At 35.7% G+C, this 18,369-nt stretch overlaps 3 protein-coding genes and 1 pseudogene across 6 annotated transcripts; 3 read left to right on the forward strand and 1 right to left on the reverse strand.

Annotated features, from left to right (window-relative positions):
• The first annotated feature begins 45 nt into the window (after positions 1 to 45).
• On the forward strand, positions 46 to 1,782 carry LOC114747530 (inorganic phosphate transporter 1-4-like; annotated as a pseudogene).
• Positions 1,783 to 3,575: 1,793 nt separating this feature from the next.
• LOC114747529 (inorganic phosphate transporter 1-4-like) lies at positions 3,576 to 5,306 on the forward strand. Its single transcript, XM_028935869.1, has one exon. The coding sequence runs from the start codon at positions 3,607 to 3,609 to the stop codon at positions 5,257 to 5,259; it is 1,653 nt and encodes a 550-aa protein (XP_028791702.1). The 5' UTR covers positions 3,576 to 3,606; the 3' UTR covers positions 5,260 to 5,306.
• Positions 5,307 to 5,896: 590 nt separating this feature from the next.
• Positions 5,897 to 7,190, reverse strand: LOC114747534 (actin-depolymerizing factor-like). 3 transcript variants are annotated; one of them, XM_028935876.1, is made up of 4 exons: positions 7,088 to 7,188; positions 6,848 to 6,983; positions 6,482 to 6,747; positions 5,897 to 6,389 (listed from the first exon to the last, which is right to left on the reverse strand). In XM_028935876.1, exons 2-4 carry the CDS (start codon positions 6,869 to 6,871, stop codon positions 6,239 to 6,241), a joined length of 441 nt encoding a protein of 146 aa, XP_028791709.1. In that variant the 5' UTR covers positions 6,872 to 6,983; positions 7,088 to 7,188; the 3' UTR covers positions 5,897 to 6,238. The 3 variants fall into 3 exon arrangements, with proteins under 3 accessions (XP_028791709.1, XP_028791710.1, XP_028791708.1); XM_028935877.1 differs by having other exon boundaries at positions 6,482 to 6,770; positions 6,848 to 7,190; XM_028935875.1 differs by having other exon boundaries at positions 6,848 to 7,189.
• Positions 7,191 to 15,831: 8,641 nt separating this feature from the next.
• LOC114747532 (transcription factor MYB14-like) lies at positions 15,832 to 17,929 on the forward strand. Of its 2 annotated transcripts, XM_028935872.1 has the most exons (4): positions 15,832 to 15,839; positions 16,317 to 16,489; positions 16,595 to 16,724; positions 17,245 to 17,929. In XM_028935872.1, exons 2-4 carry the CDS (start codon positions 16,357 to 16,359, stop codon positions 17,801 to 17,803), a joined length of 822 nt encoding a protein of 273 aa, XP_028791705.1. In that variant the 5' UTR covers positions 15,832 to 15,839; positions 16,317 to 16,356; the 3' UTR covers positions 17,804 to 17,929. The 2 variants fall into 2 exon arrangements, with proteins under 2 accessions (XP_028791705.1, XP_028791704.1); XM_028935871.1 differs by lacking the exon at positions 15,832 to 15,839 and having other exon boundaries at positions 16,155 to 16,489.
• The last annotated feature ends 440 nt before the right edge of the window (positions 17,930 to 18,369 follow it).

An 18,369-nucleotide genomic window follows, 5' to 3' on the forward strand; every position in this document is an offset into this window, starting at 1 on the left:
TGAGATTAAGAGATATTATACGTATTTACTAATACAATTTTGGTTCAACTGGTGCAATGAAGGCAAGCCACTGAAGAAAGGAAGAACAGAGAAGGGGTTTGGGGTGAAGCATGGGGAAGCAACAAATTCAAGTGCTGAATGCATTGGACTTGGCAAAAACACAATGGTAACCATTTTACTGCAATCATCATAGCAGGAATGGCTTTTTCACTGATGCATATGACCTCTTCGCAATTTCCCTCGTCACCAAATTGCTTGGTCGTATTTACTACCATGAACCCAATTCACTCAAACCTGGGACTGGGACCTACCTCCCAACGTGTCAGCTGCAGTTAATGGCGTGGCCTTCTGCGGTACACTTTCTGGGCAACTCTTCTTTGGCTGGCTGGGCGATAAGCTCGGCCGAAAAACTGTCTATGGCATGACTTTGTTGATGATGATCGTATGTGCCCTTGGCTCTGGCCTTTCCTTTGGACACACTCCCAAGTCTGTCATAACAACTCTCTGCTTTTTCCGATTCTGGCTTGGCTTCGGCATTGGCGGAGACTACCCACTTTCTGCCACGATCATGTCTGAATACTCTAATAAGAAGACTCGTGGTGCTTTCATTGCTGCCGTATTTGCGATGCAGGGCTTTGGGATTTTGGCTGGGGGCTTGTTTGCAATGATCATCTCGGCTGCGTTCAAGTCCAGGTTCGATGCTCCTCCTTATCAGGTTGATCCAACTGTTCAACGGTTCCTCAGCAGACTTTGTTTGGAGGATTATTCTAATGGCGGGATCGGTTCCAGCTTTGTTGACTTATTATTGGAGGATGAAGATGCCTGAAACTGCCCGTTACACTGCCCTTGTTGCTCAGAATACAGAGAGAGCAGCGGCTGATATGTCCAAGGTTTTGCAGGTGGAGATTCAAGCTGAGCACGAGAAAGTTGAGAAGAAAACTGCTGATCAGACAAAGGCCAAGTTGTTTGGATTGTTTTCTAAGGAGTTCCTGATTCGTCATGGCCTTCATTTGCTTGGAACCTCGAGCACTTGGTTCTTGCTTGACATTGCTTATTACAGCCAGAACCTCTTCCAGAAAGATATATTCAGTGCAATTGGATGGATTCCTCCTGCAAAAACCATGAATGCCCTCGACGAGCTTTACTCCATAGCCAAGGCTCAAACTCTGATTGCTCTGTGCAGTACAATTCCAGGCTACTGGTTCACTGTGGCTTTAATTGACAAAATAGGAAGATTCACTATCCAGTTGATGGGGTTCTTTTTCATGACGGTGTTCATGTTTGCTCTGGCCATTCCTTACCACCACTGGACTCTGAAGGAGAACCGAATTGGATTTGTGGTGTTGTACTCTCTGACTTTCTTCTTTGCAAATTTCGGACCCAATGCTACGACATTTGTGGTGCCAGCAGAGATCTTCCCGGCCAGATTCAGATCAACGTGTCATGGCATATCATCAGCATCTGGGAAGCTGGGGGCTATAGTTGGGGCGTTTGGGTTCTTGTATCTAGCACAAAACAAGGACTCGAGCAAGGTAGATGCAGGGTACCATCCTGGCATTGGGGTAAGAAATTCCTTGCTTGTGTTGGGCGTGATTAACGCTTTAGGATTCTTCCTCACTTTCTTGGTGCCTGAGGCAAAGGGGAAATCTTTGGAGGAAATGTCTGGGGAGAATGAGGAAGAAGACGAAGGCAAGGTGGAGGCAGAGCAACCACATGGTTACAGTAACAAAACTGTTCCTTGTGCTTAGGTTTTGTTGCTCCTTCAATATCAATCAATATTACTACTAAGGAATAAAGCTGTATGCACAGTGAAGGCAGGGGAAGGTCCACAACATTCCCCTTGTTTAGCCTTCTCTGCTTGTTGTAATAATGTTCGAATGTCAAAATTATATATAATGGACCGTGCGAGTCCAATCAGGTGTTAATTAGCATTCATCGCTCTTCTTAATCCAGTTACTACTAAAAATTAGGAAGCTTGAAAGAACATATATGATAAAGAATATGATAACAACCGGAATTCATTATTGTATCAAATATATGGCTTGCAAGGGATACTCGGGTTTACGCAATTCCGAAAGGTGTTTGCCTAATTCCCAGAAATTCAAACATATATCCCACGTCCATGTAACATCAATTCCAATTATAACTTGATCTCTTACATCAGACACGTGCAATTACGTAATGGATGTGTATATATGTGTATGGGACCAAGTGGAGCCTGTATGTGCGTTGCAAATTTGTTGGGAGTTTGATATATTAGGTACTCCCTCTTCCCCTTATTATAAAAGTCATTAACTAATTCACAAGCCATCACAAAAAAAACAAAATGCATGCCATCAGAATACTGGGGATGAGATCTGAGAATATCAAGCCAGCACAAGAGGTTCGTCTACATGTACATAACATACAACCAAATCAGGATTTCGTCTTTAAAAAACAAAAACAAGAAAAACTCACTTCAAAAATAGTTGGAAAGTTAGAACTTAGAACTGACTGGCCCGGTCTGCTAGTTAAGCTTTATAGGCTGGCCCGTGTTTTAGATAAAATAATATTAATACATGAAATTTTAATTGAATAATCGAATTTGTGTATTTTTTTTTTTTAAAAACTATGCTTTTTTGAAAAATTAAGGTTGCGTGTATAATAATTGCGACTGTTGTGTAGGTTAAGCAGGTCAATACAGCATTTTCAATAGTTTTATCAAATTCTGGCAAAAAAAAAAAAAAACCAACTTAGGGAGTGTTTGGTATTAGACAAAAGTGCTTTTAAAAACATATTTTCGTAAATTAAGATAAACTCCTCTACATGTTTACTTGATATATTATAAAATTAATTTTGAAATTATGATTTGGTTTTCATTCAAGTACCTTTTTAATCGTGAAGTTCACGGACAATTACTTTACCAGCTAATTAATAAGATGTAGATATTAATTTTTTTTATAAACCAGTATATAATATTACTCTTTGCCGCCAAGAAGTATACAATGTTACTGGAATACTTCAAATTTAAGTTAAATAACAATTCGTTTCCCTAAATTTCAATACGAATTTCTTATTATATTAATAAAGCTCAGCCAAAATATGTTTCAAGATTTAAAAAAATCAAGAGACATCAAGTGAAATTCTAGAGTATTGCAACGCGTGTTTGTGTTTACGGGGTGCAGACAAAGGGAAAAATAAGAAAAATAAAAATTCTATTTATTTCAACAGCTACTTTGTTCAAGAATATGCTTTTAGAATATCCTGCAACTAATCTTGTTACGTATAAATTCTCCTTCATCCCTATTTGGTAATTCGGTTTTTTATTACCTCCTTTACCCCAGGCTTCTTTTACTTCACCCTCTTTACAATACTGTTTTATTTATACTTATAGAAGATTGGAGATCAGCGTTTCATCACCAACTCACGATCGCTACATGGAGACACCAGCCACTTTAGCGCTTGTTCAGTAGTTTTGTGTCAGTATTTATATCTTTAGTAAATATTGTGGCATCATACATATCTAATTACGTTCTCTGTTTTGGCCTTTGCATGATCCAACGTTTGAACTTGTGCAGTGAATGCCAAGCGTTGAGAAGGAGAGGTCATCAGGATATATAGCAAATCATGGGGAAGGAACAAATCCAAGTGCTGAAGGCACTGGATGTGGCGAAAACACAATGCTATCATTTTACTGCCATCATTATTGCAGGCATAGGCTTCTTCACGGACGCGTATGACCTGTTCGCCATTTCCCTTGTCACTAAGTTGATTGGTCGTGTTTATTATTACACGGCAGATGCAGACAAACCTGGTAGGTTGCCTCCCCACGTATCGGCCGCCATTAATGGCGTAGCTTTCTGCGGAACACTCACTGGCCAGCTCTTTTTTGGCTGGATGGCAGATAAGGTGGGACGGAGAGCCGTTCACGGCATGACTCTGTTGACGATGATCATGTGTGCCATTTGCTCTGGCCTCTCCTTCGGGCACACCGCTAAATCTGTAATGAACACTCCCTGCTTTTTCCGATTCTGGCTTGGCTTTGGTATTGGTGGAGACTACCCACTTTCTCCAACCATCATGTCTGAGTATTCTAGCAAGAAGACTCGTGGTGCTTTCATTGCCGCCGTATTTGCGATGCAGGGTTTTGGGATTTTGGCTGGGGGCTTGTTCGCAATGATCATTTCGGCTGCGTTCAAGTCCAGGTTCGATGCTCCTCCTTATCAGGTTGATCCAACTGGCTCAACGGTTCCTGAAGCAGACTTTGTTTGGAGGATTATTCTAATGGCGGGATCGGTTCCAGCTTTGTTGACTTATTATTGGAGGATGAAGATGCCTGAAACTGCTCGTTACACTGCTCTTGTTGCTCAGAATACAGAGAGAGCAGCGGCTGATATGTCCAAGGTTTTGCAGGTGGAGATTCAAGCTGAGCATGAGAAAGTTGAGAAGAAAACTACTGATCAGACAAAGGCCAAGTTGTTTGGATTGTTTTCTAAGGAGTTCCTGATTCGTCATGGCCTTCATTTGCTAGGAACCTCGAGCGCTTGGTTCTTCCTTGATATCGGTTACTACAGCCAAAACCTCTTCCAGAAAGATATATTCAGTGCAGTTGGATGGATTCCCCCTGCAAAAACCATGAACGCCCTCGACGAGCTTTGCCACATTGCCAAGGCTCAAACTCTTATTGCTCTGTGCAGTGCAGTTCCAGGTTACTGGTTCACGGTGGCTTTAATGGACAAAATAGGAAGATTCACTATCCAGTTGATGGGGTTCTTTTTCATGACTGTGTTCATGTTTGCTCTGGCCATTCCTTGCCACCACTGGACTCTGAAGGAGAACCGAATTGGATTTGTGGTGTTGTACTCTCTGACTTTCTTCTTTTCAAATTTTGGACCCAATGCTACGACATTTGTGGTGCCAGCAGAGATTTTCCCCACCAGATTCAGATCAACGTGTCATGGCATATCATCAGCGTCTGGGAACCTGGGGGCTATAGTTGGCGTATTCGGATTCTTGGCTCTGGCACAGAATCAGGATCCCAGAAAAGTCGATGCAGGGTATGGTCCTGGTATTGGGGTGAAGAATTCACTACTTGTGCTGGGCGCCATTAATGCTTTAGGCTTCGCTCTCACTTTCTGGGTGCCTGAGCCAAAGGGCAAATCCTTGGAGGATATATCAGGGAAAGCTGAGGAGGAAGACGAAGGCAAGGTGCACACAGAGCAAGCACCCGTTTGCAACAATAGAACAATTCCTCTTGCTGCCACTTCTAATTCTTACTAGTATAAGTGTTAGTTGACTAATTTGAGTAAATTAAGAAAACTAGTTAAGTTTCTTTTGGCTAAAAGTTAAGTTAGTTATTTGTAATAAATCGGTAGTGTTTTTCTTAAAATATCATTGCTAATCAAGTATATTAGTTAAAACTACTATTATTACAAGGACTACCTCAAAAAAAATGGATAAACATAAAAAATAAAGTGAATTGGTGTCATATATTTAGAATTAAAATAAAAGTCAAACAAACTCTTATATTAAGATTCGGAAGTATTATTTAATTGGTACATGTATATATAGAAATGGGTGTCAATTCTATCTCATTCCACTTCAAATTAAATTAATTAATGTTGCTAGTCAATAAATAATAAATAATGCTACAAACGAGGGGAATGAGATGTTATATTTAAGACCGGAGATGGCATGTTTGATTTGTGATTACTTTGGTGGTTTGTTTAACTCTAAATTCCAGCCGGCAAAAGCATAGAAAATATCGTACGGAAAATTTTTGTTCAGGTTGTTCCACCTTTTTAATTAACCTCAACTATCGGCCATTGAAGAAACATAAGATGAAGATCAAATTAACGTCACACTATATATATCTCTGTTAATATATCTAACTAATTTGCAAAAATATTCACAAAAATACAAAAATAAGCATAACTGTTTTCAAATTGATTATATACAAACACGGAGATGAAGTAAAATATCCCGGTATTTTTCTGAACTACTCATAGCTAATTAACTGTATTAAAAATCTGAGAAATATTAACAACTTTATGTTAATTTCAAATTTCAAATTACTTGCTTACTGATTGAAGAGACGGGATGCAGAATTCCCAGCATGAGATACAAGCTCAAGTCCATTAGGCACGAGAGAGATTCACTTTATTGTTACACGTAGTTTTAATGCGGAGGCGTACGTGTGTGCACTAGTCATGTAATATAATGAAGATAAAAGGACAGGCAGAGCATGGAGATGTGTGAATTAATGTGCACGATCTCTGAGAACTTCAAGATCCGTTTCCGTGGGATCAGTCGCCTGGATTTCGTAGTGCACCCCATCTAGCTCCCGCCTCAACCTGTCTTTTGATGTCGCATACAGCATCTTGGCTCGGATTCGAGAGCTTGAAGGTGACCTATGATTACCAATACATGGTTACCATACAGTCTCGTTATATATATGTGGTGCCAGCATCAATGAACTCAAGGTTATGGGTTGGAAACTGACCACGCAATGAAGAAGATTTTACTTTTCTGGCAGTTCTCTGAAGTGACGAAATCAAAGTCATAGACAGCATATCTGCAATCATTCTCAGGCAGTGATGCCGTCAAATCATCGTAGGTCTCCGCCGGACCACCCGTTTTCTCCACCACCACCTCCCTTTTCTTCTCATCGATTTTGAAGATCACGTATCGATGCACCTTCTTTTGCTTCAGCTCCATGAAGCTCTTCTTGCTGTGATCAGCCACTCCCATGCCTGACGAGGCATTTGGCTGATAATAGCCAAGTTTAATGTTTTCGACAAAAAGCTTAGATTAACGGCTTTTCATGTTCCGACAAGCCAAAATATTCTCATGCCAGAGAAGAACTTACCCGGCCGAGACCTCTGAAAGACATGGCAACAGTTGCAAAGGAGAATACCAAACTCGGAATTTGAAATTTGCAGAGGAAGAAGGCAAATAGAACTTGAAAGGGAAATGAAGAGCTGTTCAAGTGAGGTGGCTGATCTCTGCACGGAATGACAAAGAATATTGAAATAAGAGAGTCAGGGCATGCATTCGACTTGATATAATTAGTGCAGAAACGAATCAGAACCCAACTAGCCAGACATACAATGAAACATCTCAAAGTTTATAATTTTCCATTTAATGTTTTGCTTATATTTTTATGAGGCAGAAAAAAAAGATGCAACTCCTTTTCCCTGATCGTAGAATTCTAAAAGAAAATTTAAATAAATTACATAAAGAAGGAAGATTCTAATCGTGAGGATGAGAAGCGTGCGCATCAGTAAGTGGGAAAAGCAGGGGAGGTGCGTGGGAGCAACGCCAGCGGAATCCAATAGTGGGACCATGATTCAGATGCCTTTCCTTTCCTTGTCTGCATTTCTTACCGTTCGTTTAGTTTTATGTGTCCCAACCTGTGCGGACATTCTTGATGAAACTATCAGATTTTTCATTCTAGGGATTGTGAAATTCCTTACTCAATGGAACAGCGCAGGAGTGCCGTGCCGTCTACTCTGTTTCTCTGCTTCCGCATACAATTAACATGAGTACTCTGTGCATTCATTTATCCAGAAAAGATTACGCAGATACTGAGGACAGAGCATTACTCTTATTGTTTGTGTTGTGTAAAGCATTAAAAATGGGGATAGGAATTGTGATTATAATGAGAAAAGTTATTAGGAAAATACTTAACATTTACTTATTACATAAAATTAGACAAATTCATAAAAGTAGAATTGGAGAATACTATCTCCTCTCGTGATATTCTCCAACCCCTTATATATGAGTTTATCTAATTCTATATAATAAAAAATCTTTCATGCTAAATATTTTTTTAATATATTTTCTCAATTTTAATCCAAATCTCTATCTCTTATTTTTAATGATTGGCATAAACGGATTTTATATACATTCAGGTACCTGTGATTAGGTTTTTGAAAGTAATTTTACTTTACGACATAAGTATGTTTTGTCTTCATGTGAAAGGACTTCTGAAAAGCCCAAAAATGTGTTAGTTTCGGGGCGAGGGAATCATCGAAGAATAACTAGCTTTGGTATTACCCTGAACCGGTTCATAAAGGAGGAACTGCACTCATTAACACGATGAACCCGACATAACTTTTGTTTGAATAGAAATCAAACATCAATTTTAAAAATATTTTTTTATATACGAAATAAATATGTAAAAATTTTTATTTTATTTAGTAAAAAAAATAATTTTATATATTTCCAATCACTCTCCCAGTAGATTGGGTTGGGCCTACTTAGCAAAAAACACAACCGCAATTACTGATCTTTTCAATTATGCATCTTCTTTCTCACTGATGCAATGAGATAGATAAGAGCTTTAAAATGTTTTTAAAATGGGGTGACATCTAATGAAAGAAGTTAATTTCTTTCAACATAATAAATGAAGGTTTGAAGTTTTGCCGAAGAAATATTTACATTTAATGTTCGATTAAATATGATTGCCTCTAATGAGAATTCATGTGCTTAGTAAGGGAAAATAACTTTAAAATGTTTGAAAAAATATACTTTCTCTTTTTTTAAAATGCTGATATATGCGTATGAAAATTTTAAGAAAAAAATAAAAGTTTTCATTGATAACAGCCCGTTGGCAAAAAGTTGTGAAAATTGTGACTTCAATATTGGATCTCATACCCCACGGATATATAATGTGTTTATTATATTGTAATAGCATTGATAAAATAATTGAATATAAATAATATTAAACTTGATATTTTATTTGATAAGTAATACTTGATTTTCCGGCAGGATTCGTTTTCATTTTACGCTGTTAGTGACAGTAAATACAGTACTAAATTTAATAAAAATTCAAAGTAATGCGTCATAATTAAATATGATTTTTCTAAAAGTTATTTTTGTTTTTCCCTATTTACATTTACATTGTACAATGATGCAATCATTCCGATCCTTTTCTTCGCGGATTTAAAATTTTTACATATTCAATTTCACAACCAGCTCATGTACTTTTTTTTTTTTGACCGGAACCAGCTCATGTACATTACACATTAGACTTTTTTCATCTGCCTGACATGTGACAGCCCAACAGCACAATACTGATATTGAAGGAGTTTAAATTATGCTGAAACTCCTCAAAAGTAGCTTAAACTACTCTCTTTTTTTTTTTTTTTTTACTTAATTCGTATCAGTGCTAGGCACTGTATTTGGGAAAAAATAATAATAATCTAAGAACAGAAATTGTATATATGAACGATCGCTGTTTACAATGAGCGTAGCATTATTAGATTTTTAACATTTAATTGATATCGATTGATGATATATTTATTATCACATTAATGTCTTAAAAATCAACCATGCTATACGCACTTTATAGTTTATACATATTTCTCTTTATTATTTTAGTTATCACACTTTTTTCCAATTTTCAATAAGGAACCTTACTTGAACATAGTAATTTTTAAAATTTATAAGATTATATTCTTAATTGTAAATGTAAGATTGTCATTTCCCCGCTTTACATAATTTCCCGTTTGTTTTAATGAGAAAAAAGAATACATAATCCTCCTAGGAGTAATATACATATGGACATATAGAGTAATATGGGTAGAGCTAATTTGTTTTTAGTGAACGAGCTAATATTTTTGACAAAGTGAATTTATGATTTTATTCTTGATCTGAAAATGAACATATAAAAAAATTATTTTTTAAATATACTACCTTCGATCCTTAATATAAGATTTTATTTGATTTTTATTTTTATCCTAAATATAAGATCCCAATCTATTTTGTCTCTCATATTTATATATTCTTTTCCAAGGTAGTCCTTCTAACAATGGTAGTTCTAGCCAATATACTTGATTAGCAAGGATATTTTACGAAAAATAATACTAATTTATTACAAATAATTAATTTAACTTATTTCTTTAATCTTCTTAAATTAGTTAACTAGCTCTTATAATTAAGACCGGAGGTATTATTGTTTAGCCAAAAATTTGGAGTAAAGTCAACCTAAATTTAAGTGATGAAATTACTTTTTTTTTTTTGGGGAAAAAAACAAATAAATGAAAAGCGGAACAGAAAAAGACGGAACTAAAAGCCGCAGGCCAATTGAGAATCGTGGCTTGATGGTCCATTGCCGGGTGCGCGTCGACCTCTTAAGGCAGCTGTATAACACCCCCCCCCCCAAAAAAAAAAAATCCTTAAAGCATGTTGGAGTTACTCATCAATTATGTTTCAAGTTGATGGAGTGGGCTCCACCAATTGGTGGGGATAGGTAGATGGGCCCTACACTGAGATGTTTCAAGTCGTTTCGTAATCAAGCGAAACAAGTTGTTTATCATGCCCAATCATTTCTAATTAACCAAGAAAGACTGGTCATTCTTGCAGGATTAGTGGCACGTGTATGGACTTAATCACCCTGCCAATAATGACAGAGACACAAGTTAAATAGGACTTAGTAATTAAGACAAAATCCACCAGGCGAAAAACCAAAACTAAGATTGAGTATATACTGACTCTCGTATTCATTTGGACAAATTAAAATCACTGAATTGTCAAACAAGCAAGCTGAGCACGCACGCACACAAGGATGACGCATCTTTCTTGTGGATGACCAAATCCAACTACAAATTCATTCGCGGTTTGAAAGATCTGGATAAGCCACATATAATGCATGCATAAATTTTTACGCTGATTTATAATATAAATAAACATCAATTAATAGGTTAGAAAAAAAGATAGATCAGATGTACAGTTAACGAAGCATTAATCTTAAGCCACACGCTTAATTAAGTTAGATATATGCAACTTGGGAGGCCAGGTAATAATGAGCACTTAGAAATATTCTACGTAAAATAGGCGACAGATTGGACCACAACGTTAAAACATGGTCAAGATTTGGCCAATGCATGGGTCGCGTCTTTTACTGGGTTGCCGTCACAATCATAATTAGGCACGAATGCGTTTAACTTTGGCAAACATATGTTTTTAATTATCTGTTAAAGCAGTATTAATATACGTAGAATAATCAACGTGGATGGACAAATGGAGAAAGTTTGCAACACCAACTTTGTCATTATATTGGCTTAGAAGTCAAGTAAAAACGCTCTCTCATCTATAAATATAAAGTAGCTAGCTAGGGTCAAAAAAACGAAATATCATGACCGACCCAGTAGTGTTACAGTTGGTGGTGGTGGGGTTAATAATTGAAAAGGCTCATTTCATGTACACACACACACATATGTATTTATATTTATAAAATCATTTGAGTCATATTCGTGGGACATGGAGGATACTGATTAAGTCAACTATGTTTGAAAGTGTCGTCTCGTTCATAGGCGCATTAAAGTTAAATAATTTGTGACATACATCATCAGTGACAACACCCATGCATATATACACAGTGCCTTTTTGCCTTTTGTGATTCGTCTTTTGCGTTGTTCATCTTTGTTTCTGGTCTTCTTAAAGAAAGATATGAGCAATTAACTCCATTTTATTATCGGACAACTACTTTTAAATACTTGCACGAGTAGCTGTAAATACTAACGCCTAGCAAGCCAAGACACTGGAGAGTTGGAATAAAAAAGAAGGAAATAATTAAGGAGGAAAGAATATCACGGGGAAGGCAAATATTTATAATATACATACAACAACTTCAATTATGGACTCATTCACCTTAATTGCTATGTATATAAACTCACTTTGTCTTTTTTTGGTTTGACGGGTGCAAAAAATGCTAAAAATAATTAATGCTTACAGGCTCAAAATTTTTATTAATGCGATTATCTATCTATTATTCAGTACTAATTCAAGAATTGCTGCGTTCAATTATTGGGATAGATTCCTTGACATAATGTGTTTGTTAAATATTAATAAATTTCGAACAATTAATCTTTGCTTAAGGGGATATATTGAGTATTCATCAACTTTATCTGTTGTATCTTAATAAATTGGACACAATCAAGGCTTATACAAAACAAATAAATTAAAGGTTGTTCCTTTTGAAACGCACTACGACGAATTCGAAGAATATGATAGATGGGATTAATTATTCAGTCAACTAAAATATGAGAGTAGTTTCGGATGAAGTCAGGTTTTATATTTTGCAATTCATCACCGTTGTCCGCTGGTTTTTTTAATAAATTTTTTTAAAGAATTGTTGCATTTCTTTGTTGACCAGGAATTATTGCTGCATGTGAAACATTTACAGCTTCAAATTGCACGGTTATAATACGTAAGAGTAGTTCAGTCAAAAAGGGGGGGAAAAATAAAAATATACGAGAGTGGTTTTGGTAAGACCCGTAATTAAAAAAGCTAGTAAATATGTAACGCATGTTAAATTGGATAAAGTAATTGATAGACTAATGGCATAAATTAATAAATTAATTAAAGAGGAAAGGAGAGAATCATTGTGGAATACGTAACGCCAATCAAATAGGATACCAATGAAAGTAACATATACATATTATACCATAGAGGAGCTCCAAATTAAGAAAGGATGTGTATGTAGGGAGACAAAATAATAATGTATTATACAATATGGAAGATGAAACCAGTTTTAGTACTCATCACCTTAATGAGCACCCTAAATTCATCAAATCTATCCAACCCGTTTATATCTAATTTGAGCAGCTCATATTTAAAATCTTTAATTAATTATTTTTAAATAGAAAAAATATTTTTTAAAAGAATAATAGTTAAGAGATTATCTCTATTTTATATTTTATATATAGTAAAATAATTATTTTGAATAAAAAAATAAAAAAATCAAATCTGAACTATCTAAATAAGATATAGAGGATTCAGATCTAAAAAATTTAAAGTGCTTGTTAAGATGATGAGCATTGAAACTAGTTCCTGTGAAAGGCAGGTTTAATTATTCACCCCCACATTCAATATTTGAATTTGAATGCTACTTCATTTTTCTTTTTGTATTAATAAATAATAAGTTCCGCTTTTCACATATATTTCGGCACTACTACTTCTGGCCTCCTTTTTTTGACCTCTCTTTCTTCAACGTGGACTATTCAAAATTCACTCCCCTTTTTTCTCCTGTACTACGGACGCACGGCTCATATTTAATGACCTTGAATGTTTATCATAATAAAGGTAAAGCAATATTTTCTAATTGCATACACTGTGGTGTTATTTTCCTAGTACTTCAAACATCCTAAACCATGAATAAAATTATAGTATTTGACGCATCAGAAAATTATCAAGATGCACCATAAATAAGATTATGATGTTGAGTGTTACTAGAAAATAACATCAGGAGGATTATTGGATACTACTTCACTTTTATAATACTCCCTTGGCCCTTAATGTAGAACCCAATTCTTGAGTTGGTTTTGGTCCTAAATATAAGACTCATTTCTCATATTTATCAATTTTCTTTAAATTACCCTTATGGATACTTCTTCAACCATAATTAAGTAGAGGAGGGAGATGGGGTATTAAGAAAGATGATTATGGTGTTTTAGGAAAAACGTATCACATTTCTTATAATTAACTAACTTACCTAACTTTCTTGATCTAATCAAATTAGTTAAATGGGTCTTATATTAAAGACCGGAGGAGTAATATGAAGTTTTAACTTGATCTCTGGCTGCAATTTTTTTCTTCACGTGATAGTTATCTCTGTGTTTAATAAAAAGATAATTAATGCCATCGGTCAATATTCAAGACGCATTGAATTTGGATTATTTAATCACGGTTATGTTTCTGAATTCTGATAACAAAATTAGTAAGGTGTGGTTAATATGCATAATAAGATGATGTGATCTGGTCATGTAGATCATTCAACTGTAAGCAATCAAGTACTTCCTTTAGTCTTTAAAATAAGATTTAGTTTTCAGTTCAATTTAAGTGCAAGCCAGGTTCGTAGAGTCGGGTACCCGCAACGGATTTATACAACTTTAAATTATCATTTTTAATTCACTGAGTAACTAAAACAAATATTTAATTAGTATTATAAAAGTTAACACGAAAAAAATATGGCAATTCTTATATACAATGTTGCGGGACAACTTCTGTTTGTTGGGGGGGGGCCATCTGCAGGACAGCATTGACTCAGGTAAAATTAGAGTATTCAAATCAAGACTTTAAAAATGCTAAAGAGATTAAAAATAAATCTAAACCATTGATTTAAATAAATGAAAACATACAAGCGTGGTTGATAATTAATTAGTTGTCTTTTTTATCATACTTTTTTTTATATAAAAAAGTTAAAAATGTACAACTTTTCATTCGCATTAATAATCTTTTTTGTGATATGAGGCAGATTTTCTACTTTCTTTATCTCAAATTTTAATGGATGGTTGGTCTTTGTGGTATATAAAATGACGATCAGCAATCCCATCGGTGGCTGGCTTGTCTTGTCTTTTAAGTATGTTGGTCATTGTGATTGCTTTAATATGCTGCCATTTTTATATGAGACAGATCATATCTATATATTGATATATTGACAGTCATGTAATGCACGGGCTCTTTTTTTTTTTTCATTAATTAGGACCGGAGGTAGTAAAATAGAAGTTTTCTCTCACACGCACGCACATATTGAATTAGCGATAACGCATCATACCATTTGATTAGGACTAGAGGTAGTACATACATAGTTTGGAGCAAGATAATTAATCTACAAACGAGATTTTATAATTAAGATCAGGGACAGCATATTCTAGTTTCAATCTAGCCCCAAGTCCAGTGGGTTTTTTTTTTTTTTTTTACTATGCTCCTCACCACGTGTTCATTGTTGTGATAACATTTGAGCCATTCAATTTAAAATTTTCTATTTACAATATAATTTATTTTTTTAAAAAGTATCAATTATAAGATTATTATATTTTAAATTTCATGTCTGTTAAAATTAAAAATTATTTTAAATATACAAATATTTAAATTGAATCTGGACAATTTAAAATAAGTTGGTTAGTTCAAATTAAGACGACCACCTTATGCCTTCTATCTTTTTTATGAGTATGGAATGTGTCACTTTTCTTTTTTAATCTCTTTTGACCAACAACTCCTCCATTGAGGTTTAAATTGATTGCAGAGAGCGCGTACATTATTAGACAATAGAAGTGCTAGTTCAGAGAGAAAATGATAAAATCAATAAAAATATTATGTAATCTAGGTAGAAATTGTACATGTGCAAACAACTATGTTAGAAACTCAAATTCAGAGTAAAATAAATGTTGCCTATGTGGTGTTCATGTTCGTCCTCTTCGGTCGGGGTCTTGGTGCGCGATCTTTCGTGAGATTACGTCTCTTATATGCACTTCTGCAGAAATTGAGAAACATGTGCGATCGTGCAACAGTTCCACCGTGAATCTACAGGCCTATTTAATTATATTCCCAAGAAAATTGTGATAATTAGAAAATAAGTCGCAGTTAACTCATTTCTCAGACTTAGTCAATTTTATAAAATCACTGTAAGCTTCATTGGACTGTTTGTTTAATGAAATAATGTCGGGCAAATTTGTACATCGCCATTTGAGAGGGAGACGAACTGGTTTACTGTATACTAGTACAACCTAGCCTAGGAGAGTTGAAATGAATTTCACATAATACAAACGAGTAATACAAACAAAATATTGAAGGTAAAAATTCAAACCCAACTGACATATACTGACTTAATTGAAAGTACTAGCCACAGTACTAAATATAAGATATAGTTTGTAGTACAAATTTACACTACAAACAATATCCTATATTTAAGACCGAGAGCTATATTTATTTATTTTGGCCTGAAAGATTCATAAAAACAACCGCCTTTTTTGAAACATGCAGAATTTACTACGGTGGATGTCATTTTCAAAGGGCAAAGTTGATTGAGTTTAGTTTTCGTATGAGAAGAAGAATTGAAGATGATTTGTATACAGGTGTTCGTTCTCAGTATAGCAATAAATAATAATGACGTTGTATGTAATCAGGATTGAAGACAGTCAGAGTAAGTGATTGCCAATTTGATCTGCCAATACAGTGAGAAAGCAAGAAAATAAAGTGCATGCATCTGAATTGTAGGTATAATATTGAGAGAGCCAATTAAAGTGCCACGTTTTCTTTGACTAAAATAATATAATCAATCAGACAATGTTATATAATTAAATAAAGGAGCACTTGGGGTAGAGAGAGAGAGAGAGAGAGAGAGAGAGAGAGGCTTCCGAGAAGGAGAGAAACGGTCCAACTGATAATGCAAGTGTGGTATATCCCTCTTTCCCATTCAGAAATGAACTTCCCTTGGACTTTTCTGAGCTCTGAGTGGTTGGCCTATCTATATATATACGCGTGTGTGTAAGTGGATATAGAAAGACCAGATATATGCCAGAGCGACGACGCTGTATACAAATTAGACATAGCAAGAAAGAAAGAAAGGAAGAGAAGAACAAAGAGGAGAAAATGGGAAGAGCTCCTTGCTGCCAGAAAGTGGGGTTGAAGAGAGGCCCTTGGACTCCGGAAGAAGATCAGATCCTGATCAATCATGTCAACAAATATGGCCACAGCAATTGGCGTGCTCTCCCCAAATTAGCTGGTATCTATTTTTATATGATCCTTCATTCTTATTTCCAACTTCAATGATCCTTTCCGCGTCTTTTGCTTATATATGAATCTTAATTTTCTCTTTTGTGTACTCCAGGGCTTCTGAGGTGTGGAAAAAGTTGCAGACTCCGGTGGATAAATTATTTGAAGCCAGACATCAAACGAGGAAACTTCACCCCAGAAGAAGAGGATGCCATCATCAAGCTTCATGAAATGTTGGGAAACAAGTAAGTTCTCTTGCAACTGCTAGCAAGTATGACATTGATGAATAACCGCTTTATTCATCCAATTGATTGAGAGCATGCAAAATCACTTCTTTCTTGGCAGCCTCTGAGTCGGAAAATAAATATTTAACAAGTTCGGCGATTTTTTCTTTTACGGGTGATAACAGGTTGGGCCCAACCACAGTACTGTTGTTTATTTCTTTCAAACGAATTATTAAGATTCATAATTATATCAGATGGACATGCTAGGTCTGCAAAAGATTCCTCACTGGGCTGCAACACTTTCACGTGTTTAAATAATAATACTATTTTCTATTTTGAAACAAATCCCCCAAATCCTCGAAAGCAAATTAGTGTCGGCCAGCCTATGAGAAATGAGTGGTTGGTCCATGTCTGGTTAGTGCATAATCATAAACAGTATTTTAACATCAACCAAATTTAATAGTATACATATAGTAACTGATGAGTCACATAATTAACTTCCTACCAAATTATACTAATGTGATGTTTAATCATATTGCAGATGGTCAGCAATAGCAGCGAAGTTGCCAGGCCGCACAGACAACGAAATCAAGAATGTTTGGCACACACACTTGAAGAAGAGGCTTCCTCAGAACCAACAGAACCATCCCCAAACAAAACGAAAACCAAAGCAAAAGGAACAACATGCCGTGACGGAAAACAGACCACTCTCTCCTTCTCATTCAAGTGATGTGTCCACCCTCACCACAAACAACGATAACAGTATTACGACTAGTAGTCCTGCGACTAACGTCAATAACGACGACGACATGTCCGTAAATATTAATGTTGAGTCTCCGGCGCCGGAGGAGTCCCTGGCATTGGACGATGATTTCTGGTCGGAAGTCCTGTCGGCTGATAACTCTGAGGAGACTACTGATTATATTCCGGCGGAAGGCGGTGGGGTGGAGTACTCACAGTTTCAGTTGCTTTTGTCTCAGCTGGACGATGCACAAGTAGAAGGAGATCATGTCAGTTCATTATGCACGGGGGATGAGATGGATTTTTGGTTTGATGTTTACAATAGAGCCGAGGAATTCACGGAGCTGCCACAGTTATGAAGTTGTGCCCTTTAACTTTAACTTTGTTCATTATTCATTCAAGAAAATTTATCGTTGATTTGTTACATCAGCATTTATATATAATATGTACCGATCGACGTTCAAATGTATATCTTTTGTTCCCCAGACTTGTCTCCAGCTCGATGTTATATTATATTATCTCAAACCTCGTTTGTACACTATAAATGAGATCTTATAATTAGAATCGGAGGTGGTATTATTATTGCAAAGCAAATTAATTAACCCGAGTTTATGGGTAATGAGCACCTAAACTGATTCCGAGTTTAAATGGCTTGCTATCAACTATGTTTTCAAATTTGATTAATGTACATAAATGGGAGCATTGATTGCGGCATTAAACATAGGATAGAGTATAAGATTACTTTAGAGGTGATGCTATTTTTAAGGCTGTGAAAAGATGGATGATTTCAAAATGAAGGGGTTGGATTAGGTAGCAGGTTGAGATTTTCTTCCTAACTCACACATACTTCCTCCGTTCTTAATTATAAGAGCCAGTTGACTAATTTGAGGAGATTAAGAAAGTAAATTAAGTTAGTTATTTGTCC

This window comes from Neltuma alba, unplaced genomic scaffold, assembly GCF_004799145.2.
Source record: "Neltuma alba isolate B1F8T4 unplaced genomic scaffold, ASM479914v2 tig00005351_pilon, whole genome shotgun sequence".
In the NCBI taxonomy this organism is placed as follows: Eukaryota; Viridiplantae; Streptophyta; class Magnoliopsida; order Fabales; family Fabaceae; genus Neltuma; species Neltuma alba.

Excerpts from the sequence above, each read along its gene's own strand:
- LOC114747534 (XM_028935875.1), bottom strand. The coding sequence starts at position 6,871 with ATGTCTTTCAGAGGTCTCGGCCGG. Across the intron at positions 6,748-6,847 it reads CTTTCAGAGGTCTCGGCCGG|CCAAATGCCTCGTCAGGCAT; the intron begins GTAAGTTCTTCT and ends GGCTATTATCAG. Across the intron at positions 6,390-6,481 it reads AAAATCTTCTTCATTGCGTG|GTCACCTTCAAGCTCTCGAA; the intron begins GTCAGTTTCCAA and ends TGGTAATCATAG.
- LOC114747532 (XM_028935871.1), top strand. The coding sequence starts at position 16,279 with ATGCCAGAGCGACGACGCTGTATACAAATTAGACATAGCAAGAAAGAA. Across the intron at positions 16,490-16,594 it reads TGCTCTCCCCAAATTAGCTG|GGCTTCTGAGGTGTGGAAAA; the intron begins GTATCTATTTTT and ends TGTGTACTCCAG. Across the intron at positions 16,725-17,244 it reads CATGAAATGTTGGGAAACAA|ATGGTCAGCAATAGCAGCGA; the intron begins GTAAGTTCTCTT and ends ATCATATTGCAG.
- LOC114747529 (XM_028935869.1), top strand. The coding sequence starts at position 3,607 with ATGGGGAAGGAACAAATCCAAGTGCTGAAGGCACTGGATGTGGCGAAA.